The following is a 26464-nucleotide window of genomic DNA, read 5'->3' on the forward strand; positions in this document are numbered from 1 at the left end:
CGCAGGCCCGGATCCCCGTGGCCCGCCTGGCTGCGCCGCGCTCCTTCCCCCGCCCGGAGAAGCCCCCCGCCGGCCCTTCCCGCCTCGCCTGGCTGCGCGGACTGCGGCAAGCCCGCCCCTTCGCCGGAGCCTCCGCCCTCCGGGCTGCAGGAGTTTTAAGCGGAGCGCAGCTGAACGGCAGCATCCGAGGGCCGGCGGCGGGCGAGCGGAGCGGAGCGGAGCATCTCCCGCGGCGGCTTGACCGAGGCATCACCGGCGGAAGGGCAGGTAATGGCTGCTGCGCGCTGGCTTCTTTTCAGCCCCCGGCCCGGGGAGAAGGGGAAGGGGAAGGGGAAGGGGAGGCGGACGGGGCGGGGAGGAGGGGCTCCAGCCTGCTGCCGGGCTGAAGCGCCCCAACACCTGAGGCCCGTTCCCAGCTCTGGAGGCAGGGAGGGGGGCTTGTGGCTCGGCTTAGGCTGCGCTCCGGGTTGGCGGTGGGGTGTGAGAGTTGCATGCGCGGGGAGCAAGAGGTCGGGTCAGGCTGCGCTTAAGGATGCAGTTGGCTCCGAAAAGGGGGTGCTGCCCTTCCCTGTTTCGGCGCTGAGCCCTGATGGCAGGTGCCACAGCACAGCTGAGGCTGTTTCTTCGCCTCCTCTCACCACCACCAGGTTCTATTGACAAAGCAGGGATGTGCTAAACGGAGGTACAGTAGGGAAGACACACCACCCTTGGCTCCTCAATTCGCCCGTTGTGTCGATTTGCACCATTCATCAGGTCTTAAATTAATGGAATAGGTGGGGTGGGGGCAGCATGCAAAGCTTAGAACCCAACTAAGGGCCATGCTTAGCTTGGCATCTTCACTTGACCTGGTTAAGCATGTTGGTGGTCACATCCCTGACTGCCTATCACAAGGGAGGAAGTTGAACTGGCCTTTCCTATCTGAGGCCTTCTGGATTCACCTCTGCCAGCTGGGATGTGTAGGAAATAAAGTCCAACACATTGGGGGGGGGGCACAAGAGGGGGAAAGAGAATTTGGGGTCCTCAACCAGTCCAGTGGTCCATTTATTGGAACAACAGCCAAATTCATCTCTATATATATCTTTTTAAAAATAGTGTGCATAGTGTGTGTGTGTGTGTTTAATGCTGCCACTGCCTGATAAGAAGCGAAAGGGCCCAGAAAGAGCACCAGAAGGGGAGGACTGAGATTATAGAAACAGGTGGGGGAGAGTGCTCAGTGTATTTGTGAGTCTCCAGAAGGCATCTTTTGTCCCTGGAGGAAATATGGCCCTATATTCTCTTCCCGTGTGACTTACATTGACTGCCCCTAAAAATGCAACTGCTTGGAATGCCCTCCCCCAGATCCTGTTACTGGCCCATTGGGTTCAGATTACAAAAGAAATCAACTCAGGAAAGACAGCATTAATCATATTCTGTCATAGTCAATTGTTGTCCAGAAAAGAGAAAGAAAGAAAGCATTAAATCAGTGTTTCTCAACCATGGCAACTTTAAGGTGTGTGGACTTCAACTCACAGAATTCCCTGGCCATGCTGGCCAGGGAATTCTGAGAATAGTAGTCCACACACCTTAAAGTTGCTGAGGTTGGGAAACACTGCATTAAACACTGAGCTACTGTATTTAGTAGTCTGCTCCATACATTTCTTCTAAACCCTTCCTTGTTCCTGCATGAAAATCATACCAATGCCAGACTTGAGGCATGTCCTTTGTAGAAAGCCAGCCAGCCGGGTGGCAAGAAGCAACTTATTCATAATTAGCAATATGAATTCACAGCGAACTGTAGTTTATTGAATTTCCTGAATTCTGGGTTTGATTCACACAAGCTTAAATTAATCACAAGGGCTGGCTGAACACAATACATGGGGCTAGAATGTAGTAGATTGATTTGCAGTTCTGAGCTGTGTAAACGCAACCAAATAGGTGCATGATTAGGAGATGGGGAAAGCCAGTTCAAATCCCTATTCATCCTGGGAGCTCCCTGTATGATACGGGGTCTGTCGTGTTGGTTAATGCCCATTCATCCCTAGCCAGGTGGGAGTTATAGCCCATAAAGACCTGGAGAGTCCCGGATTGTCCAACCCTAAAATAACTTAAGTTGTTAGAGAAAACTGTCAAGAAACCAGAACTTCTTGGAGAAATGGGGGCATACAGAGCAGGAAGTCAAGAGGGGAGTGCAAAGAGATCAGACTGCTCTCCTTAAGAAGTTTGATGGGCGCTCAGGATTGCATCCTCATCTCCAGCAGAAGGAGGTGAAGAGAGGATTTTTTTTATTTGGCAGAGCGCAAATCATGCCAGGTTCTGCTGGGCCCGGAAAGTGGTTTTAACCAGGGAGGGCGGCTTTGTGGATTCTTTCTCCCCCTTTAATAATAGCTCCCCTCCGGGTCATGTGACCAGGAGGAAGGGGGGCTTAAGTTTGGAGTAGTTGGGGCACCATTATGACCTATTGCTCCTCAAGTAGGGACCCCGGGAGAATTTTTTTCTGAAATGTTTTTCTCTGCATTCCCTGGCCAGAACCAACTGATGAAAAGCTTAACTTTCTGCCATTGTCTTCTTCCACTGTCAGCCTTCCCAGATAGACCAGACAGGAAACACGGCCAGATGAGCTAATTCTACTTTAGTGTAAGGCTACATTAACAGAATCTTGCAAGTCTGGAAGTAGAAAGCTCCCGCCCTCCCTATTTATCGCTTGAGTGGCCAGGGAGGGTCTTTCCTAAGTTTCTTCTCTAGACCGTCACCCTCTCCCGGACCCCCTTTCCTTTTATCTGAGCGTTCCCCCGGCAGCATCCCTTCCCTCTGTTCCCCAAGGTCGCCCTCACGCTCCGTCACATCCACCCAGGCAAACTGAGTGCCAGTTCTGCTCCGCTCCTGCCGATGGATGGGCAGAGAGACAGAGTCCCAAGCTCCTTTCCATCATTTCTTTACAACGTTCTGCTGGAATGGGTGGGGAGACAGCAAGCTCGCCTCTGTGTGCTTCCACACAGCTGGTTCCTGAGTTTTCTGGATTCATACAGTGCACTGAATTCTAAACCCAAAAAACCTGAGGCTGGGTTCACACAGCACAATGAGCCACAACAACAAAAACATCAAGTCTTGTTAGATTTCATCAGACCTGTCGAGGTACCTTAACTGACCTGGTTAAGCGTGTTCTGTGAATGCACCCTGTGGCTGACCTCCCCATCACAGGAACCGCTGAATCTGGGTTAGCAAAACCCACTCGCTTCCTTCATAGAGCATATGCTGCTGCCTAAATTGCACCATGTTTCAAAAAGTTATGAAACCCTTGCAGGTGGTAACCATTCCTTCCAAGATGCATTTGGAACACCCTTCCCCCGGAGCTGAGACAGGCGCCCTCGCTCCTGGACTTTCGCAAAAGATTAAAGACCTGGTTTTGTCTGCAGGCTTGGAACGGGAGGGGGAATAATTACAGCTGGGGGTGGCTAGCGCCGTGAAGTGATTCTGAGGGGCCTGTGACACTCACAGACTGATTAAGATCTTTTCGCCATGTAGGTTTTATTGTATTTTTACTGTGTTTTGTATTGTAATGGTTTTGAATTTTAATCCTGTTTTATTGTAAGCCGCCCAGAGTCTCCACGTAGGGGAGAGATGGGCGGTGAATGAATGAAATAAATAAATAAATAAATAAATAAATAAATTTGCTGGGTTTGAGATCTTTCTGGTAAGTCATACTCCTAAGGTTGATAAGGTAACGCCATCCACTTTTAACAGGGGGAGAAACAACAGGAAATGACCAGCCTCTATGTTTTCTATTGGGATATCCCAGGGATGCAACATTTTGTAGAGATGTCAATTACAGGAGAAAATTTGGCCCTGTGAACTGACAGCATTCTGGCTGGGAATGCTGGGCCTTGCAGTCCTGACACACCTGGGTTTCCTTTTAATGAAACATGTCCTCAACATTTTAATAAAGAAATAAATGAAACGTAGAGGAAGCCAGGGTGGGGAAGACAGTGACCCCTGGAAGCTTCTCTTTCCTTCTGTGTATCAGAACTGAAGACAGGTCTGGCCCAGTTCAGGCAGCAGCTCGCTCTTTTGTCTGTCTTGCATCTTGCTCATCGGTAGCATATTCGCCAGATTCCCTGTTACGCTGCCGGAGAGGGACACAGTTTTGGTTTTGCAGCATGAGGAAAGCAAGTAGCAGAACAATTTGAGGACAGCTGCTTCCTCCACACAAAAGGGAGGAATCCAGAGAAGAACTAAAAGGAAACCTAGCAGACCGATTGTCACTTTTAACACCCAGCGTGGCATGGGGCCAGGTCACTTGCCTCTGCTTCTTTCTGATGGTTTTTGCCCATCCCACCAATACAATATACAATCATATAACTTTATTGATTAGTCAGTTGGCCATATCAAAAAGTTGGGCGTCAGCCACAATAAAATAGAGTACCGTAAAAACAGATAAAATGGAATAAGATAAAATGTACGAAGGCAAGATAAAATATGATAAAATACAGTAAGGTAAAAAAGAGATAAAAGAGTAAGACAAAAGTATAAAATATAATAAAATGAGTAATAGATTGCTGCGATCTATTGAAAGTCAGCCCTCGCGCCGAGAAGCCTTGGTGGGCTTCAGAGAGCCGGGCCACCCAGCCCGGTGCGGAGAGCTGTCCGTCAGAGGGGCGGAGCGCAGCCGGAAGGGGCCACCTCTCGCCTGTGGCGCGACGCATGTTTGTGGGGACCCTGGTGCTAAAACATTCGTAGACAACCTGATTCTGGGTCGGGGTTTCGCACGTAGCAGAGCAGCTCCCTCGCTGCAATCTATTGCCCATCCCGCCAGATTGGGCAGAGCGGGCATGCTCTGGGTCCCAATGGTGGGTGCTCAGAAGCATGCCTTCTCTGGCATAATGTGTGTCTTCTGGATCAGCCCTTACCTGAGACACAGTCGACCTCCAGCCTTGCTGGCCTTCTGGGAAGACCTGGCGATTTCCCCAGGCACTGGGGCCAGGATGCTGATGGAGCTGTGATGTGAGTGCCAGTGTTACCTGTTGTTGTGAGATTTATTTAGGGGCCTCGATTGCCACATTACATCCCATGGATTGTGATTTTGTTTTGTTTTTATCTTTTAGCTGTTCAGGGTGTCTTGGGTAGATGGGCAGCACTATAAATATGTTCAATAAATATAAATAAATAAAATAAAGCAAAATGCCAGCCTGCTGCATGTCCTGGATTTCAAAGAATACCTCCCAACCCCAGAATGTTTAGATTTTGTAAGTAGACGTGGAGTCTGATAGTGCCTTCAAGACTAGCCAACTGCTCACGAAAGCTATTGCTCTCATTCAAGTTGGTTAGCCTTGGGGATGCTACCAAACTAACCTGGCTCTTCCCCCACAGCTCCACCCTGATTTTTCTGCATTTACTCCATTGCATCTGATGGAGCTGCAGCTCACAGAAACGTATGCTTTTAATTTTATTTATATATATATATATATATATATATATATATATATATATATATATATATATAAAAAGTGCTACCAGATTTCTTCTGATTTCTTGATTTTTGAAGGCACTCTTGGAAAATAAAAATGGCGGTTGAAGTTGGTTGGTGAGAAATTCAGGAGACTAAAGGAAGGACTTGGAACACTGGTTCTGTAGAGGGAAGAGGGAATGGCCTTGAGGGACAGGAGGCAGAGCCACTACCAAGACAACTGTCAGATAAAAGACGACTGAGTCTGGGGCAGGAATGTAACCTGAGTAAACGTCTCTGACAAGACCCTCCCTAGTTCTCATAAAGATAAAGGAGTGAGAGGGGAGGAGAATGCATTCAAACATGCAAGATTCTGTTACTATGGCTTTACAGTAAAAGTAGTATGGGCCTACAAGGCATTGGGTTCCTAGTCTGATCTACCTTGAAGGGCTGACGGGTTCATTATGGAGTTCAGAGTGCAAGATCTTGTGATAGTTGCCGAGCAGGGACAGCTTTAAAGGGGATTAGAGAAAGCATAAGCTACCAATGACTATTAGTCACTGTGGCCATAGGCCAACGCCAGGTTCAGATGGTCTCGGCCTTGGAATTCCAACTGTTGGGCACCACCGGTGCAGAGTTATTGAATTGAGAGCAGGGTAACCCCAGTTCAATTCCTCAGGCAACCCTAACATTCACAGGGTGATTACAAGCCATTTGGCATCTCTTTGCCCAACCTTCCTCACAAAGTTGTTGTGAAGATAAAATGAGGGGAGATCCCCATCTGCACCACAAACCCCAGCTGCTTCTAAGAGCTCTGTTTACCAAGCTAGATTTCTAGGCTTGTAAACACTTCTGGGTTTCTCAGACCGCTTTGGCCGTCTGGTTTTAATTAGATAGCTTATCTTCATTGAACGGCCTCGTTAATGGGTGGGAAACAGGACCCAGTCTTCAGCACCCTGCTGGCAATCGAGGTGTCTGGTACCATGAAGAGATACAGAAAATGGGCCGTGCACCTTAGGATCCTGAAGAGTCACATTTGTTTTCATTTTTTATACAATTTGTCCAAAACACCTTTTAAGTCTATGTGCTCAAGCAGATGCATCAATGGTTTTAGAACAAGCTGCACAGTTAAGTGCAGCAGGATAAAATCTGAAGGTAATGGTGGATCTTCCAGCCCATGAACCTCCTGCTATAAGTGAAATAAGATGGTGCCCTCACCTGCTGCTAAATGCCAACTGGAGTGGTGCTAAAGTCTTTTCCCAATACTAGCAATGGAACAACCTTCTTCATTGCATCATTGCAGCTGAAGGTCTTAGGCAGCTCAGAGGAAGTTGTGTGACATAATTCTCTCTCCCATCAATCTGCTGGCACCTCTCAACAATGACTGGGAAACTGAGGAAACTGCTTTGCCTTGGCTAATGCTAGGGCTGGCCCTGGCAGGTTAACATCCAGTTACAAATTCAAGGACATAAAGGGTCTCTTTGCTTGAATGCTGACTTGCCTCTGAAATCACTTTAGGATTTTGCTCCCAGACACAGAGGTCTATCCAGTTATGAATGGAATGGAGAAAGTGGATAGGGGTGACATTTATTTCTCTTTCTGTGGAATACTGCCAGAACCAGGTGGGGGTCATCCAATGAAGCTGAATAGTGAAAGATAAAGGAGGAATCAAGAAAGAGTGTATTTTTGTGTGTGTGCCTTTGAGTCAGCGTTGACTCCTAGAAACTGCCTGGACTAATTCCTGAAATGTTGTTGGCAAGATTTCAGAAGGGGTTTGCCATTGCCTGCTTCCTAGGGCTGAAAGAGAGTGACTGGCCCAAGGTCCCCCAGCTGGCTTCATGCCTAAGGCGGGACTAGATCTCACAATCTCCTGGTTTCTAGCCTGATGTCTTAACCACTACAGCAGTATTCATGTGGCCCGTGAATAAATTAAGGGATTCGTTGCCACAAGGGGACACAGTGGTAGCTGTCAACAGGGACAGAGTTTAGGTGCTTAGAAGATAAAACCATCAATGGCCAATACTGTAGTCATGGCTAAATATTACCTCCAACACTGAAGGTAGCAAGGTGGGAAAGTGGTGGCGTTGCCCTCCTGTCCTGTCCTTTTTTATCCTCAACACCAGAAGTAGCAGCACGTTCTGACGCTTGGGGGGAAAGAGGATTACAAACCAGATTAGCTAAACCTTTGACAAGATCCAGGACAAGTCTTTTTCTGCTCCTACTTTTCCCTAAGACATCAGCATGAAGCCCAGATCCATTCTCAATTTACGGTTTCTGCTGAACTTCCTGTTGGCCTTTATTGCATGATCCCAGGTTGGCTTCTGGAACCACAAGGGCATTATTCTGCACATCCTGCATAACTCATCTGGATGGTCCCCTGCCCCAAGGGGGGGAAAACCCCTTTCCTATTCCTACGTGCAGAAAAGCAGCGTGCCAGAAAGCAGTGTTTAATATAGCTGGGTGGGGGAGGGATTTGTGGGGTTTATTATCAATATGACAGACCCTCCTGTTTCTTCACATATAGCATGAAGTAGTACAATTCGGCATTATGCGACTGACTTCTCAGCTCCTGGTGATTATGGGCACAGCATAGAAGTAGTTTGTCACCGTCTTCTTGCGGATTTTTTTTGAAAGTTACAGGTACATTTTATTCTTGCTAATGATGGGTCAAATCTGGGCCCTGCCATCTTCACACCCTGTCCAGAGAAGGGATGGGTGGATGGGTAGACTTTCCTTCTTCCTTCATACAGAGTGAAAGAATTCTGCAAAGAATTCATACGAGGCAGAAGAGAGAGAGAGAGGTTACCTTGTTCTCCTGGCAAGTTTTCTTCTTAAAAAACCCCAAGCACATCCCATTTCCCTTTTCCACCCTGCATCTTAGTGACCTGGTGGCCAGGGAAATTACTGACTTCTTTAAACAAGAGAAAAAAAAGCCAAGTCATTGGAAAATTAACCAGAACTCCTTCTACCCCCCCGCCCTCAATTTAAGTGGTGATTTGGACTCCAAGTCACTGGAGTCATTTGCTTCAATATTCCGTCATTCCTTCTGGAGCTGGAATGAAAAGGAACCAGATCAGTCTTTCATTAGACTTACAAAACATTCCAGAAAAGGCAGTGGCAAACCGCTTCGCTTCTGCTGCCGAGAAAACTGCATGGATGTGTCCATGAAATCACCAGGAGGCAGGTTCAACTTCAGAAGTCTTGGCTGGCTGGCTTTCCTTCCTTCCTTCCTTCCTTCCTTCCTTCCTTCCTTCCTTCCTTCCTTCCTTCCTTCCCTCCTTCCTTCCCCCTCCCTCCTGTATATCATTTTTGCAACCAGTTTTTCCTAATTCAGTGCACTGCTATACATCATTTCTACAGATATGTACAATTTTATGCAGGGGTTTTTCAAACTGAAGAATTTGTAGAGATGCTAATTTGGAAGGGCAACTAAGTTTGGGATGTATATTGATTTGAACATGCAAAGTTAAGTAACTTTACATTCAAAGGGGAATTAAACAAATTATCTGCCTCTCTCTCCATAGTAAGGACTTCCCTATCTTTACTTGCTGTGCTTTCTGATACTTATAATCTTCTACATCACTGCAATTAAGCTGTAGCTTATAAGGGTTCCATACATGAACCAAGGTTGTGCACACAACCTGGATTTACTGAGTGGGCAAGGTGAAGTGAGGACATTAGAACTAAATTTTTAGACTTGTCTAAAAATCTGATGCCATTCAATGGCTGCAGCAAAATCCTTTTTAAAATTCTAGGTTTTCAAAGCCCCTGAAGCTACAATATTTTCTAAAGTCTCAGAAGCTTGGCTGTCTTCTGAATTGAATAAAACCCGGGGCTACAGGGTTCCAGAGATTTGAAAACTGATTGAAATAACACTAATGTTTGTGAGCTGTGTGTATGTGCTCATCTTCCATTTGCTCAAGCTCTGGAAAGTATTTTTAAAATTTGAAAAGCTAAGTGGGAACAAACACTTCCATTAGTGAAAAAAACTGGGTCTGCCTCCATTCTAGCCAGTATTACTTGAGGAAGAATTAAAAAAACATCTGATGCTAGCTGGGTTTTGCATCTTATGCTAAGCTGGATTTATTGTCATCTAGATTTGTTAAATAAACCCCAGTGGCCCAAGAACTCCCAGCCTAGAAACCATGGTATGGCTTAGCAGGATGTCTGAAGCCAGCCACAGAATCATCCATTGGTCAATGTAGCTCTGTCTTGTCCACCTCAAATCTCCTAGTCTGGTGTCCAGGACCTCCCAGTTCTGTTGGACTCCGTTCCATCATTTGCCAACCAGCAACACCAGGTTGTGTTGGCTAGAAGTCATGGCTGTTGTAGCTCTGCACATCCAAATGGTGTCATCCCATCCAAAGAAAGGGTGACCTGTTTTGGATCCCTCAAAGCAAGACTAGATGAGGAGAAGTGGATAGCAAAGCAGGAAAAATAGGATTGTCCCCCCTAGATTCTACTCCAGGGTTGTATTCACATGACATAATCTGGTAGGCCAGGTCAAGAAACGGATCCCACAGGGATTCCAGGAATGCTACTGTATTGCTGCAGGTTATATCAACACCCTGGAGAAGATGCTGATGCTAGGGAGAGTGGAAGGCAAAAGGAAGAGGGGCCGACCAAGGGTAAGGTGGATGGATGATATTCTGGAGGTGACGGACTCGTCCCTGGGGGAGCTGGGGGTGTTGATGACCGACAGGAAGCTCTGGCGTGGGCTGGTCCATGAAGTCACGAAGAGTCGGAAGCAACTAAACGAATAAACAACAACAAATATCAACAGAATCTTGAATTCCCATCCAAAATCTTCACTGACCCCCTTTTTGAGGACCACAAGGTCTTAGTCTTTCTCATGCTTTCAGCTTTTCTTGGGTAAAGTGACCGCTTCACTTCTCCTACCTCCTGCCAGGACTAAATTTCTCTTCAGGCATCTATGGCTGTTATCTGGGCTTTTTTGACCCTGCCCCTGTGTTGAGCCAAAAACTAACCAAATGGGTTGGATTCACACAACACAGCGCCACTGGGGGAAAAAAATCAACCAGGATGAATGTTAATCAAGCTCAGCATGTTGGCAAGTGCAACCACTCAGCCTTTAGCAGAGCTGATTAAGTGTGTTGTTAGAACAGACCCATTTTAGCATTCCCTCTCAGGCTCAAATCACAACCTATGTTGGCTGCACAATCTGCCATTCCCATATGCTTTCCTTTAAAACAGCCTTTCTCAAACTTTTGACCCTGGAGGAACCCTTGAAATATTTTTCAGGCCTCGGGGGACCCCTGCACATTCAGGCTCATTCCCAGTCAAATATAGGCCAGAAGTTGCAAAATTATTCTATTCATTTCAAGGGTAGGCCTGTACAGATGCATTAACAGTGTTCTTAAACTAAAAATAAAGAATGAAACTTATCTCTTTAATGTAAAGTTGCCTGAATTGGAAATAATTTTTTAAATACATTGTGATCTCCCAGGGAAGCCCTAGTGACCTCTCGCGGAACCCTGGTGGAGAAACCCTGCTTTAAAATAAGAAACAAAAAATTTCAGCACCATAAGAGAGGAGAAGACATGGTGGAGCTGCTGCCCTCTTAATTTCTTCTCTGGGCCCTCTCCAACCTGTTGCCCACTAGCGGTGCTGAAAGCCCATGCCGGGTGGGCATTTAGGGAGTGCAGTCTATGGGCCCAGCTTGGGGCAAACATAAGGACAGACCCACAATGGATGTCCATGATTTCAGACAGCTGAAAGGGTTAGGAGCATAGACCAGAATGCCAGGGCCAGCTTTAGGCTACGTTTGAGAAGCACTGGCCTGGGGCACCAAAGCTTAGGGGGGCCCAATGCCACCACTCCTGAATCATCCTATCAGTGCAAATCTTCCCATTGGCGGGAGGTGGCGCTGTCAGTCAATGTGTCCTAGGGGCACTAAGTACCCTTGAATGGCACCGCAGAGTCCAACGCAGGGCTGCCTCCGCTCTGGACCCGATCCCAATCTGTTGCTCGGGCAAGTCTTTCCAAAGGACAGTTGCGTGTTGGTCTTTGCAGCCAGAGAACAAAAGGCTGGATTTGCGTAACCTGCTAAGCTAAAATGGGCTTAGGTCATTCTGGCCCGGCGTGATGTATGAAACTACCCAGCCTGTTGAGCTATCCTGTTTAATGTTTTTTTGAGCACAGAATGTTTTGCAAACGGGCTTTTGGCTCAGCCAAGGAGACTTCAGGCTCCTTCACTTTATGAGTCTAAGGAAATAACATGCTTCTGGGGTTTTGTGTGGGCCAGGACGGCTCTAGTTTAATTGCACTTACGCCACCCCGACTCCCTCTCTAGGGTCTTCCTGATTCATCCGGAACAGCTTTCCTTTGAACCTGAGAAGGGTTGAGGTCTGAGCGCTCAGCCCCTTTCTTTGGCTGAGCAACTGGGTTCAGTGCCAAACCGTCTCCCCTTTGCCTTTGCTTCTTTGTGAACTTCTCTTCTGTGAGTCATCCTTCAAAAGCAAGAGCAGGCAATGGAGGTGTTCACGTGGCTTTGGCTACACAGGGAAGGTTTGGCTGAGAGCAGGGGCGTCTGCAGGGCACGGCCACACAAGCGGAGATGGTGGCCGTGATGGGGCAACCGTCCATTAAGCACGGCCAGTGGGGAGATCTTGAAAGACTTCTTCTCCACCTTGGGATTTTCTGAGTGTCGCAATTTTCCAGCTGCAGGAGAGAGGAGAGATGAACTTCAGGGTGCAGCAATGGAGGCATCCTGGAAGGCTTACAGGGGTGTCCACAAGATACGGTCAAAAAAAGTCAAGAGGGCGGCTGCAACGGTGTGATGGAAGCTTTTATGGGCTTTGCGCATAAAAAACAGAGCTTCCGTCACACCGTGATGGCCATCATCTTGACTTTTTTGAGCAGCCCTTGCAGACACCACTGGCTGTGAGAACACCCAGGATTTAAACCTGGATCTCCGCAGTTTTATCTGTCCTAACCACTATGACTTGCTGCAAGGTGGGAAGTCTTTTGGTGGCCCATGCCCACACTCATCCTTTTCAGTGGGGTGGAGGGTCACAAAGTGGGTGGGATCATCCCCATCAATAGAAGAATGGGCAATTAAGATAATGGACTTGGCCCAGATGGCAAAACCAATGGACCTGTTAAATGATAAAAATTGGACGATTTTAAGAATGAATGGCGACCTTTTCTCAATTATATAAGGACAACGCAAAAAATAACACTGTGTATATAGGATTTAGTAACGAAACAATCAAATAGAAATAGGGGTGACATAGATGGAAAAATAGAGAAGAAGTTAACTATAGATCTAAAATCACAGTTTAGATAGTCGGAAACCACTTTTTAATAAGCTTTGTTGTTTTCTTCTCTTTTTGTCTTCTTTTTTCTTTTCTCTTTGTTCATTGTTATATGTATTTGTATGTATTATGCCGATTGTCCTGTTTATGGGTTATGTTGTTTATGTTATTCTGTTGTCTAATAAAGTTTTTAAAAAGTGGGTGGGATCACACCACAGTATGAATGGGGCTGAATGGGGGGGGGCGGAATTGAGGGGCTGTTTTCTCATGGTGATCTATTTGCATCTTGTGACATCTCTTTCCCTGCTTGGGGCTGGTGAGTTCAAGCTTCAGCAGTCATGATTCGGGCTGGCTGAGCCACAGGAAGAAAAGTTGGGGCTCCACGTGGCTCTGGGGCCATGGATGGCCTGCTCCACCTTACTGGCTGTGTATATCAGGCAGAAGTACAACAGACGCATCCCACCGCGATAGAGAGAAAAACTTTGTCTGCTCACATGTCATGAGGTGTGCCCGAGCCTGGGAATGGCTGGTTCAAGTCTTGCTCTGCTACACTGTACTTTTCGTTAAAGGTCCTTAGGCCAATCTCCTCTTCTTTGTTTGGCTTCCTTCACATGTTATATGTATAAAAAAGGCATACAAATGGACATGGTGGAACACTTACTACAGTCTGCCTTTTCACCCACTGGTCTGGTGAGGCTGAGCTTGGACCGTGAATAGCATATTGTGGAACAATTGCAAGCGGTCATTGCGTAACTTTAACCTGAAGTAGAAATGCTTCCTTGACTCCTGAAATCCACGCAGGGCAGGCGTGCTGCGTTGACATCACAGAAGAAGCATACAACCAGCCAGAAAAGACTCTTTAAGAGCATGTAATCCTAGCTAGGGCTGCCATATCTGGTCTGCAAAAATCCGGATGAGTACTGATAGCAGCCAAAACATATTTTAAAAAACTAGCTCATTGCTGGCAGGAGCCCCATTGAGCAGAACTGGAGTAAGACCTGCATGGCATGGGGCTTAGAATGAGGACTGGGAACACCAGGCTCAGCATCCCACTTGTCAAGAAGTCCCTTGGGTAGCATGGGGTCATCAGTACCTGGTGGCCCTTGGGTAGCTACCAAGTCTGAATTCCTGCCTTGGGTTCCTGTTTCATTTGAGTCTGGTACGTATCTTGCATTCCACGTGGCACCAGGTATGTGGAAACCTGAGCCAGCTTTGTATTTTCCTATAGGAACTATTGAAGACTGGGCATGATCCAGTTTTTGGTTATATGGTGAAAAGGAAGTGAACTATTAGGAACTTCTCCAACCAATCACTCCATACCTCTCAACAGAACCTACCTGATAGGGTGCTTAATTCAACTTTAGCATTTGTCCTGGCCTCACCCATTGCATTTTGGAGAACAGCCATTGATGGGCGATTCAGACCAATTGCAGCCTAATCCAGAAAACTATGCACCCTTGATGTGGAATAATGGGGAATTCAAAGTCTTTTGGCTGTTCTTCCCCCGCCTTCTATTTGTTTTTTTGGAAGCTCTGAAATGGTTAATTTACTCTTAACTTACTTTTGCTCACAGCCCATCATTATTTTAACCCAAAGCTTTATCTCTTTTTCTGCTCTGGTTTCTGGCTAAGTGACTCATTCATCAGTCATGCTCCCATCCCTCTGTTTCCCAGTGGGTCCCACCAGCTTTAAATTAAATTGTAGTGACTGAATATTTGTCTTGGGGTGAAAGATCAAACTTCTTCTCAGCCCACTGTCTCCTAGTCAAGGATCCTTTGCTTGGATTTAGACTGTAGAATGGCTTTTTAGTTGTCATTTTTGAATGGGACCTGTTGCAGTCATTAAATTTAAAAATGCCTTTGTCTGGCAGATTCCTGGTCTGCAATCCTATATGCATGGAACTCATTGGGTCTGTGTAAACATCTGCAGAATAATTGCACAGAATGTCGGTGCTGTAAGACTGGCTTCCTTTATGAACTGGGACGAGCAACGTTTTTGGGCCAGTGATATCTGTAAAATTTTGAGGGTTTGTTATGGTTGCTTTCAGACAACAGCTGCTATTTGGGAACATGGCCGGTCACTAAGTGCTCTTTTTCCAATGATGAGGCTTCTTGCTGATACTTCTTCTGGCTTCCAGTGTCTCTGTCACCCAACTTTGCCTTTGTTCTTTCAAACAAAGTCCTAGGCTGCAGTTACCCACTATTTTTTATTGTCTAAGAATATCTACATGGCCCAAATGTCACATCTTTACTTTTGAAAATGAAGTTGATTCTGAAGCTCGACTTTTCTTTCTAACTTCTGGCTCTGTCAATATTCAAAGAAGATAAAGAAATAAAAATGAGATGGGCCAAGGAAACTGGTGAATTCCAAGGCTGAGATCTGTAGATGTTCTTCAGCTCCTTGGTGTCTCCCTCTGTTCCTTGAACTATGGGGGATAGCTATGGATTATGGGAGTTGAGGTCCAGCGCATCTTGGGGAAATCTTTTCTAGTGCATATTGATCCATATAGATCTCACTAGCAATCGATCTGCCAGATAGAGTACAAGTTTGCCAAGTATCTGGGATTTGAAAATAATGCTGCAACAAGACAGCACTCAGATCAGAAGGGGTTTAGGGAGTCTTTTCTGGCAAGTTGGGAATGAAATCCTGAATGGACCTTGCTGGAATCTATATTTCTTTATCATGCATTCGTACTGCACCATGGCCCTGATGTTACAGAGCAGGATTCTCTTTCCAGAATACCACAGGAAGGATGAGAACGTTTGTCCCATCCTTCAGTCTCCTCTAAGCTATAAACCAGTGTTTCTCAACCTTGGCAGCTTGAAGATGTGTGGACTTCAACACCCAGAATTCCTCAGCCAGCATGGAATTCTGGGAGTTGAAGTCCACACACCTTCAAGCTGCCAAGGTTGAGAAGCACTGCTATGAAACCACACATACTCTTGAAATCTGAGAATGTGGAATAATTGCATACGAAATGTGAGAGTATTAACTATTTTCTGGTCTCTGCAAAATGCATCAACCTTTCTGCCATGAACAGGATACAAGAAAACATTGGCCAATTTGTCTGCTTTTAGTCAATTCTTCTTATTAATTAGCACATTGGCCACTCCCTGGTTTTCAGGTAGGATCCGTGGTTATCCGAATGGCTTTGCTAATTAGCAGTATTTGAAAGTTCTCCTTCCTTACGTTTTGATTAATTCTGTCTCCGTTTTCCCACAGCATTTAGGTTTTAGGCTTGAGATAAATATACATATATGGTAACCCCTACGCCAGCATATATACATGCAAAGAAATGAATAAAACTATCCAAGTCCAACCCAAGAACCCAAGCACTGTCTACATTTGATAAATATGATATTTGATAAATACTTTGGAGGACCACCAAAGGATGCAGGAATATTCTATTTGAGATGGGGGTCCGAGCCAGCAGGTGACAGAGTGACAATCTTAGGGGACAGGGCTGAAAATTTTGGGCTCTTTGTCTAATTTTCAGAACTCTGGATGGTTCTTATAGGGCAAAATAGGTACATTAAGCTTCTTCTTTTGGCACCATTTGGCATCTATAAAATTCAAAGGGTATGTTTACACCATATACTTAACCAGGGCAATTGAAGAGTTAGTGGCTGCATTCGCACCATGTGCAAAGCTGGGTTAATGCTAACCTTGGTTAGCTTTCTGTGGCTTAGCATGTTTTATTAGCCTAGCCTGTTTGATTAGTTTACAGGCTGAAGTATTATGTGAACCTAGAAAAAGAGGTTAAGTCAATAACCAGGTTAATTGTGTAGTGCAAACCCAGTCAAACAATTAGAAAGCAAGAAATTAGAATGGTTTTTATTGAATGTCAGCAGCTGGTTCTGGGGGATACCAAAATGAGGTTGTGGGCCATCCACTGAGTGTTGCTTGGCCATACCTTGGTATGCGCCATACAAAACTGTAGGAAGATTTCCACAGAAGATGATTTTCAGATCAGGAAAATTGAGGATGAGGAAAAATAAATTTTGCCCTGGGCAAAGGTCACCTGGCAACTACTGCTGTGACATGAAGATGGTGGGACAGCCAAAACTCACCCCCCGCCCCTCTCAGACTGGAAAGGGTTTAGCTTTGGGGGCTGACTTAAAGGCCCTGCAAGTCTGTTGTGGCTGGGAGTGGGGGAGTGAGTCAAGGAAGTGAAGCCCCAGTGACCGAGACAAACAGAAAGCCAAAACCACAACCCCAGTTTTGGGCCAAGGAAGCTACTTTCAGCACTCAGTCAGAGGGAGGGACCAGAAAGGAAACAGCAAGTCTGGGCGATACTATGGGATGGAGGCAAGCCGGGTGAGCAGATCAGCCTGGCTGCCTGAAATCGGCTGTCAGTGGTGCAGTCCTGCAGCTGCTGCTGCAGCTCGGTCTTCAGCTGACTAAGGACAAATCCACCCCCGGCCATCTGTTCCGGTTGTGTGTCTGCTAGAACTGGCTGATGGGTGTTTGCATGCGCCGCCCCCCACCCATCTCCCAAATGCAGCTCTGAGACTGTTGCATTAAATCTGCACTAGTCAACTTGCCTCCCTTCACTAAGGTCTCTCCTTGGTTGTCTTTCAGGCCTTTGCTGGCTTGCTGAAAGGGAATAAAATGCGGCAGACATTTCTCTTCCTTTTGCTGGTGGGAGCAATCACCACGCTTCAGGTCAAGGTAAGGGGCCAGTGGTGCCAATCCGTATGTTTCCCTCTGGCTTTTCTGGACAGCCTGGGTGTGTTTTTCTGTGGCTTTTCTGGGCTCATCAATAAATGGGGCTTGTATTCTAAGCTTGGCGCTGGTCGTATTATTTATCAGAAGGATGTTTACTTGGTCCTTGGACCAAAAACGCTCACCACCAGGTTCACAGAGCTGAGAAGTAAGACCGTTTCTGCGCACAGGCTTAGAAATTTGAAAGATACGGAAGGAAGATTGATGGGAGAACATTCCAGTTCAGCAAATCTCTGAGCTGGATCAAAGATCCATCACAAACGGCTTTCTAAAGAGGAATTCTGTTTACTCTGTGTGGTCTGCTAAACCTGCAGGTTGGAATGAAGTGCTTCTGCCACTTTTGAATACTAGCACTTCTACCGTTAGATTCAAGTCCTTCCTTCATTCCTTTTTCATTCACTAGTTGGATCTATAAACTACGGCATTCAAGGAGAGGAATGGTGGAGGTGGTGTCACCATCAGAAGGTGGTGCCCATGGTGTCACCATGCAAGCTGTGTCCCTTTTGTGGATCTGTACAAAGGGGCATGGCTTCCACTGGGGCACTGCATCCACCATCTTGCCAGTTGTGACACACGTACACACCCCATGGACCCCACTGTTGATAAACTACCATTCTTCCAAGGACTCAGGTAGGTTGGGCTACGAGTAACTGGCCCAAAATTTCCATGGCTGAGGCTAGACTGGAACTTGAGTCTTCCCAGTGCTAGTCCAACACCTTCACCACTGCACTGTACTCTCATCTCTCTGGGGAAGCTGTGCTCATTCCTCCCCACCTTCAGGTTTATGACTTGGGGCCTTGATTTTTAAGGATGTCCCAAGATGTTGAAACAAGCATGTTAACTCTTATCTGGACAAAGCAGGAGAGGAGAGGACAAAGGAGTGAAAACAAGGTCTTCTCCTTTTGACTTCTGCATCTGGAGCACTTCTGCAGATGAGGGGTGTGTTAAGTCTGTGGCAGCAGCTTTTTAACCATGCAAGTGTTTTAAAGAACTAAGAAGTGGCTTGAGAAACCACTTTGGAACAGCAGAACTGTAAGTAAATTTGGCTGACCGTGGCTGCTATCTGAGGCTAAACAGGATCAGCCCTGGTTTATCCTCAGAGGGGAGACAATCTGCATATTCCAGAATTGGTGGGCTGGATTGAGAAGCTGAGAAGAATCCCAGGCAGATGCAAAGTGTTTCCATCATGCCATCAAGAAGTGGTTGCCAGAAGTCAAGCTCAACTCAAGGGTTTTTTTTTTTTTGCTTTTAAAGTGAATGGTCCCCACTTTCCTAAATCTTGGGATCTAGTCAACCCTCCATTCTTGAGAGTGCTTTTTGTTTCTGTTGTTCTTTTTCAAAGCAACCTCTTTTCTTCTTTCTAGGAACTTCCTGTACGCCTTATACGAAGCGGCCGGGAAGGTCAGCTAAGAGGTAAGGAGCCCATTTGGAGCAGACAGCAAGGAACATGGTGGGTTAGTCTTACGAGGATAACAATTTTAAAGCCAGTTGATTTTCATAATTTTATGTACAGAGTTTAAAATCCCAGGCCTCTGCCAGAAATCTTTCAGTCTAGAACAGTGTTTCTCAACTTTGGCGACTGGAAGATGTGTGGACTTCAACTCCCAGAATTCCCCAGCCAGCATGGCTGGCTGGGAATTCTGGGAGTTGAAGTCCACACTTCTTCAAGCTGGCAAGGTTGAGAAACACTGGTCTAGAAGGCAGCGGGGAATCCAGTCCAGAGCTTAATCTCTTTGGGAATAGCTGGGTTCCCTCATCACATTAATGCAGTTTGTTTGGTTTGGGCATCCAATGACCTATCAAAGGTAATTAAATCCAAGATTCAAACACCCAAATCCTCTTTATATCCAAACAATATTCCAAGTGCGCCCAAATCTGTGGTTCAAAAACTATAACCAAATTCATACCCAAACAGAAAAATTTGTCACCTACTTGATTTATTTAGTATTCATACATTTTTTATATGTGCATGCCCCATTATAGTTTCCCCCAGAACTCCTGATGGCACATGTGACATCTCTTCTCATTTTATCCCCACCATAATCATCACATGAAGTTGGGGTGAGAGACTGTGACTGGCCCCAAATTACCCCAACAAATGCCTGTCCAGTGGGGAGCACACTTGAATGTTCCTGTCCTGGTCTAATATCTTAACTACTGTAGTACAGCAGTTTACATTTGGGCTCAGTTGTTGAAAAATAGGATTTTGGAAATGGAAAAAGTTGGGATTTTGATGGCTGATAGTGCATTTCCTTGGGGCAGGGCCGGCTGACATGCCATGAGAGTAAATACTGGGGTTTCGGTGCCTTTGCAAATATCTGCAGATCCTATGATCAGTAAGCAACTGCCTGCACGGATCTTCCAAAACAGCAGTAGCCATCCATTCCCCTCTCTGCAGCTTCTGTGATTCCGCAAGATTCTTGGGAAGATTCCTAAGGCTCCTCTAGAGAGCCAGGGAGATTAGCCCTTTTTAAAAAAGAAGAGCTGGCTGATTTTTGTCAGCTTTCAGATTTGGCACACTCATCTGTCTTTCTTTTATATTAAAATGGGTGTATATTTGCCTTTCTTCTTACAATGCCAGGCTGGTATACAAAATATCATAGATAAACCTAGTATAATAAACCTTGCCAATAATAAATCCACATCAATTGCAGCGGGGTAAAAGCAGGAAATGCACACAATTGTTCACTCATGTCAACCAGCTTTATGAAAACAGCTTCTACTGCCTAAGCAAATAAGTAGGCTGTGAACTGGCGCTACAGAGAATCCTTATCTGATAAAGTTTGAAGGGCTTGCCAAATATTCGGAAGAAGAAAACTCCTCTTTTTTGGGAAAAATGAAGCTTGGCAGAGGAGAGTTGGTAAAGGTTATAGATTGTTCTGTGCCACACACACAATGGTGAAGGAAACAGGGAGCCGGTGCCTGCCTTCAGAACTGGGAAGGACATCCTGTCTTTTGATTACAGTCAGATGCAGAGACCCATCCACCCAGCAGACCTACCGTCAAAAGGAGAGTTGGGTCCGCCAAGCCAAAGAACGAATGGAATATTGTCGGTGTGAAAACAATGGCATCTTCTGCCATGTAGTGCCTGTCAGAGGTGAGTTCTAGGTGGGGCCTATAAATCCAGAGGTGGTATTTATTTATTTATTAGATTTGTATCCCACCTCAGTGCTCCATCCTCCTATTTTGCTCACAATAGCAAAATAGGCTATTGGGCTGAGAGCGAGGGTCTGGCCCAGAGTCCCCTGGGGGGCTTCTGTGGCTGAGGGGGGCGGTCTAGAACCCAGGTCTTCCTGCCCCTAGTCCAGCACCTTCATCACTATCCCACACTGGCTCCTGGGCTGGGAAAGAGCTTCTGGGGAGAGAGGGGAATAGTCCCTGGCTCTCCCCACTCTTAGTCCAACCACTTCACCACTACCCCACCCCACCACTTCCCTCAGTCCCAGGTCCTTGGACTGAGGGAGGGACTGGCCCAAGGTCGCCCAGACAGCTTCTGTGCATAAAGGAGGACTAGAACTCACAGTCACCTGGTTTCTAGTCCAGCACCTTAATCCCTACTGCAGACTGGCTCTCGGCCTATGGCAGATTGGGAGGAGGTGGCAAAAGGAAGCTTGGCTGTATAAGGGAAGTACACAAGCAGGAAGGAACAATTTGCACCCAGTCAGAATACTGGACCATTTGAGATCGGCCCACCCAATGCAGTTTAGCTGGAAGGGCGTAGGGCTGGGAGAAAGCCATTCCCAACAGCTGTTTCTCAGAATCCTTTCTCGTTGGGCTGCCCTTGAAAGCTGCTCTGCAGATGAAACGAGGTGTTCTGCCTCTGAGTCATGGCTCCCCTCCATCCCCAAGGAATGGAAGAGAAGACCATGGGGTCGTGGAGGGAGAAACTGAGGTGCCGTTGTTTTCTCTCCCCCAGCCTGCATAAGGCCACTTTGCTTCAACGGGGGCCGCTGCCAGCAAGCCTTGTACTCGCCCAACTTCTTCATTTGCTTCTGCCCTCCAGGCTTCTCGGGGAAGTACTGTGAAATTGGTGAGTGTGCAACGACAGGAGATGTGTGCCACCAGGAGGTGGTTTTTCAGCCATGCCCTGGTCCCTCACTCTAGCTTTGCAGACTTCATTTCTGGAAGTGCAGCACTCGGTGTAAATACGTATAATAACAGTTGCCTGCTCCAGATGGGATCTGATTTTAGCAATAAAAAGGGACCAAGCAAGAGAAGCTTCGGTTGGATCTAGTCTGTCCTCAGCCCCAACATGATACCAGTTGCTTGTGTTGGCCTTCAAGGGAGGGAGAAGAACAGGGGGACCCACATCCAGCTATGGCAGAAGCTGTGAATTTATTGGAAACTTCAAGGAACTCGTGCTTTGAAAAGCAAGGAAAGTGGAGTGTGGGATCAGTTCCATGCAAGCTCTACAGTCTAAGCCAGCCTTTCTCCACCTTCTGACCCTGGAGGAACCCTTGAAATATTTTCCAGGCCTCGGGGAACCCCTTTACATTCAGGCTCAAATGTAGGCCAGAAGTTGCAAAATTATTAACTTCGTTTCATGGGTAGGCCTGTCTAGATGCATTCACAGTCTTCTTAAACTAAAAATGAAGAATGAAACTTAGCTCTTTAATGAAGTTGCCCGAATTGGAAATAATTTTTTAAATAAATAGTGATCTCCCAGGGAACCCCTAGTGACCTCTCGCGGAACCCGAGGCTGCCTCGGAACCCTGGTTGAGAAACCCTGGTCTACGCTTTCTGTACTGGTTCCAGAACGGGTGTGGAGCCTTCCCCAGAGGCTGTTTGAAAGAGACTCAGATGAATGTTTCTCCTTCCCCTATTCAGATAGCAGAGCTGTATGTTACCAGGATATTGGGGACACGTACAGGGGGACGTGGAGCACAACAGAGAGCGGTGCTGAGTGTGTGAACTGGAAGATCAGCACCTTGGCCTCTAAGCAGTTCCATGCAGGTCGTCCAGATGCCTTGAAGTTGGGCCTTGGTGACCACAACTATTGCCGGTAAGAGGGTTTGTTGTTGTTTATTCGTTTAGTCGCTTCCGACTCTTCGTGACTTCATGGACCAGCCCACACCAGAGCTTCCTGTCGGTCGTCAACACCCCCAGCTCCCCCAGGGACGAGTCCGTCACCTCTAGAATATCATCCATCCATCTTGTCCTTGGTCAGCCCCTCTTCCTTTTGCCTTCCACTCTCCCTAGCATCAGCATCTTCTCCAGGGTGTCCTGTCTTCTCATTGTGTGGCCAAAGTATTTCAGTTTTGCCTTTAATATCATTCCCTCAAGTGAGCAGTCTGGCTTTATTTCCTGGAGGATGGACTGGTTGGATCTTCTTGCAGTCCAAGGCACTCTCAGAATTTTCCTCCAACACCACAGTTCAAAAGCATCGATCTTCCTTCGCTCAGCCTTCCTTATGGTCCAGCTCTCGCAGCCATATGTTACTACAGGGAACACCATTGCTTTAACTATGCGGGCCTTTGTTGTCAGTGTGATGTCTCTGCTCTTAACTATTTTATCGAGATTTGTCATCGCTCTTCTCCCAAGGATTAAGCGTCTTCTGATTTCCTGACTGCAGTCAGCATCTGCAGTAATCTTTGCACCTAGGAATACAAAGTCTTTCACTGCTTCTACATTTTCTCCCTCTATTTGCCAGTTATCAATCAAGCTGGTTGCCATAATCTTGGTTTTTTTGAGGTTTAGCTGCAAACCAGCTTTTGCACTTTCTTCTTTCACCTTCATCATAAGGCTCCTCAGTTCCTCTTCACTTTCAGCCATCAAAGTGGTATCATCTGCATATCTGAGATTGTTAATGTTTCTTCCAGAGATTTTAACTCCAGCCTTGGATTCCTCAAGGCCAGCTTGTCGCATGATGTGTTCTGCATACAAGTTGAATAGGTAGGGTGAGAGTATACAGCCCTGCCGTACTCCTCTCCCAATCTTAAACCAGTCCGTTGTTCCGTGGTCTGTTCTTACTGTTGCTACTTGGTCGTTATACAGATTCTTCAGGAGGCAGACAAGATGACTTGTATCCCCCTACCACTAAGAACTTGCCACAATTTGTTATGGTCCACACAGTCAAAGGCTTTAGAATAGTCAATAAAACAGAAATAGATGTTTTTCTGAAACTCCCTGGCTTTTTCCATTATCCAGCGGATATTGGCAATTTGGTCCCTAGTTCCTCTGCCTTTTCTAAACCCAGCTTGTACATCTGGCAATTCTCGCTCCATGAATGGCTGAAGTCTACCTTGCAGGATCTTGAGCATTACCTTACTGGCATGTGAAATGAGTGCCACTGTTCGATAGTTTGAACATTCTTTAGTGTTTCCCTTTTTTGGTATGGGGATATAAGTTGATTTTTTCCAGTCTGATGGCCATTCTTGTGTTTTCCAAATTTGGTGGCATATAGCATGCATTACCCTGACAGCATCATCTTGCAAGATTTTGAACAGTTCAGCTGGGATGCCGTCGTCTCCTGCTGCCTTGTTATTAGCAATGCTTCTTAAGGCCCACTCAACCTCACTCTTCAGGATGTCTGGCCAGTAAGAGGGGGGGGGGCGGAATCCAGCAATGGGCTTCGTCTGTCTTCTCCTTCCTTTTATCATGCTCATTTTGGTCTCAAATTCTTTACTCTGTCCAAGTTTGATCTCTTGGTTGTTTAAAGATCAACTGAGTACTCTGCAATAGCCAAGGTTTCCCAGGGTGTGTGACAAGCAGAAACCTGCGCCTACAAAAATGTAAATTAAAACTGGCAACAATATATAATTTATATATATATGAATACAGACCCTAAATGAAACAAGTTAAGTCATGCAATTGAAACCAGTACACTGGCAGCTAGGCTGCAGAAAGAGGATGTCAGAATGATTACCGCAAGCTCCATTAAAAAAAAGAAAGACTTGGGGGAATAGCATCATCCCCCGTCCTGCTCTTGGATAGCGTTCCCCTGTGCTTCAGCGTGGAAGGTCATCTGATAATCAGAAAAGGGCATTTCTTCAAATCCTTTGAGTAGCTTTAGAGATTGGAGGAGGAGAGCTGGATTGGTCTACAGTAGTGTTTCTCAACGTTGGCCACTTTAAGCTGTGAGGACTTCAACTCCCAGAATCCCCCAGCCAGCATGGCTGGGGGATTCTGGGAGTTGAAGTCCACACAGCTTAAAGTGGCCAACGTTGAGAAACACTGGCCTACGGTAGCCAAATGTGAGGAGGAGTCTGTTCTAACAAGTTTTATTAAAAGGCTACCACTCAGAAATTTATTCCTTGTAATAAAATTTGTTGGTTGGAAAAGATGCTGTGATAAATGTTTTTCTGATTTATGAACAGCTTTAGAGATTAGTAAAAGTACCTTAATTAGGGCAAGAGATGGATTGGAAGACACTGGACATGATACAGCACCAGCATAGGATGTTTTCCAAGGCATTTTTCTGAAACCTATGAATTATTTTCTTATGCATTATCACTTTGGTTTGCCTTTTCTGGGGTCTAGGATCCTTCCTTCCTTCCTTCCTTCCTTCATCTTTCCCTCCCTCCCTCCCTCCCTCCTTCCTTTCTTCCTTCTGCATCCTGATAGGCTCATGATCGTGAATCCTCTAGCATTCTCTTCTTTTATCCTCTTTAGAAATCCAGATAAGGATTCCAAACCCTGGTGCCACGTTCTAAAAAAAAATACCTATGTCTGGGAATACTGTAGCATCACATCCTGCGCTAACAGTAAGTTCAAAGCCTACACTGTTTAGTGAAAAAGTTGGGGGAGATGCAGTTCCTAAGCAGGGCCAAGAATGTGATGTGTTGCTCCAAATTTTTCATTTCAAAATAAACAGTTGTTTTCCCCCAGTTCACTTCTGGAATTGCAAACCCAGATTTTGACAGGGTTCCATATTGTGATTTATTTATTTGTGGATTACTGGATAATTGGCTAAGCCATTAACCATGGGAGGACAAGCATTTTGGTGGCTTTTGGCCACAACATGCCTGGGAGAGCCATAATGTGCTCATATGACATATCTAGGCTGGGCTGGTTGGGGGAATGTTGGCGTTTTCAGCTGGGCCTGTTTTAGGGACGTGATTATTTCCCTCCTCCGGGTGGTGAGAAAATGACTGTAAGTTATTTATACATATATGCACACATACTTACATATGTCTGTGTATGTATGGAAGCATACATATGCTCACCCATGCACATGTAGTGTTCTGTATCTGCTTAGTGCCATCAGCATTTTACTACAGTATCAGACCAGCTTGGTAACTTTCTGGGCAATTTGTAGTTGTTCACTAAAGGTCCCTGTTGAAAAGATGCCCATCTTCTGCACATGTCCTTGCTCTAGCAGTGGGCAAATTGAACACCTTAGAGCTTTTGGATTCCCCAGACCCGCACCACTACCACAATCCCTTCAGGATTATATTTTAACAAATTTATTTTACTGCTTTGTATGAAGAGCCAGGATCCCTCTGATCATTGCAAATATTGGCCCCTACTTTGGATGGGGACCCTTCCTTCTATTCAGCCAGGGGCAATACCCTCCAAGACCAACAGAAGGGCATCTCCAACCAAAAGAATGAAAATGTGGGACTTCCTCCATCAAACCTACCACTTTTCCTGTTCTTTGCCACAGGAAAACATTCATGTGTTCTGGGAAGGGGCACTGATTACCGGGGCAGCCATCACCAAACGGCATCTGGAGTGACTTGTCTGAGATGGGACTCCCACATCCTTGCCAAGAAAGTTTACAATGCCTTCCATCCTGACGCCCGTCATCTAGGACTCAGCAGCCACAACTATTGCAGGTCAGCCAGAAATGGGCTTTGGAAGATAGAATCTGTATTGAATATCTTTGGAAGTGGGAGGGCCACAGTGGGTGCTGGGACAGGGAGGGTTTTCTGCCTTGTCCTGAGTTTTAGATGGAGTTGGAGGTATTTCTTTGGGTCTTTTTTTAGTTCTGCAGCACCTCACTAACCTTGGCTAATCTCAAAAACAGCCAAGCAGAGTTGGGGTTGGTTAGAACTTGGGTGGGAGGCCACCAGCAAACTCCAGAGCTGAATTAACTAAAAAC

The 26464-nt window shown here is 46.1% G+C and overlaps 1 protein-coding gene across 1 annotated transcript in view; it reads left to right on the forward strand.

Annotated features, from left to right (window-relative positions):
• The first annotated feature begins 219 nt into the window (after positions 1-219).
• Positions 220-26464, forward strand: part of PLAT (plasminogen activator, tissue type) — a 38803-nt gene continuing 12558 nt past the window's right edge. Inside the window, exons 1-8 of the mRNA XM_063311008.1 lie at positions 220-267; positions 17278-17367; positions 18786-18834; positions 20387-20518; positions 21338-21451; positions 22249-22423; positions 25033-25124; positions 26027-26198. Coding sequence (XP_063167078.1) covers positions 17308-17367; positions 18786-18834; positions 20387-20518; positions 21338-21451; positions 22249-22423; positions 25033-25124; positions 26027-26198 — 794 coding nt within the window. The 5' untranslated portion in view covers positions 220-267; positions 17278-17307. The remainder of the gene's footprint in view (positions 268-17277; positions 17368-18785; positions 18835-20386; positions 20519-21337; positions 21452-22248; positions 22424-25032; positions 25125-26026; positions 26199-26464) is intronic.

This window comes from Candoia aspera, chromosome 9, assembly GCF_035149785.1.
Source record: "Candoia aspera isolate rCanAsp1 chromosome 9, rCanAsp1.hap2, whole genome shotgun sequence".
Classification (NCBI taxonomy): Eukaryota; Metazoa; Chordata; class Lepidosauria; order Squamata; family Boidae; genus Candoia; species Candoia aspera.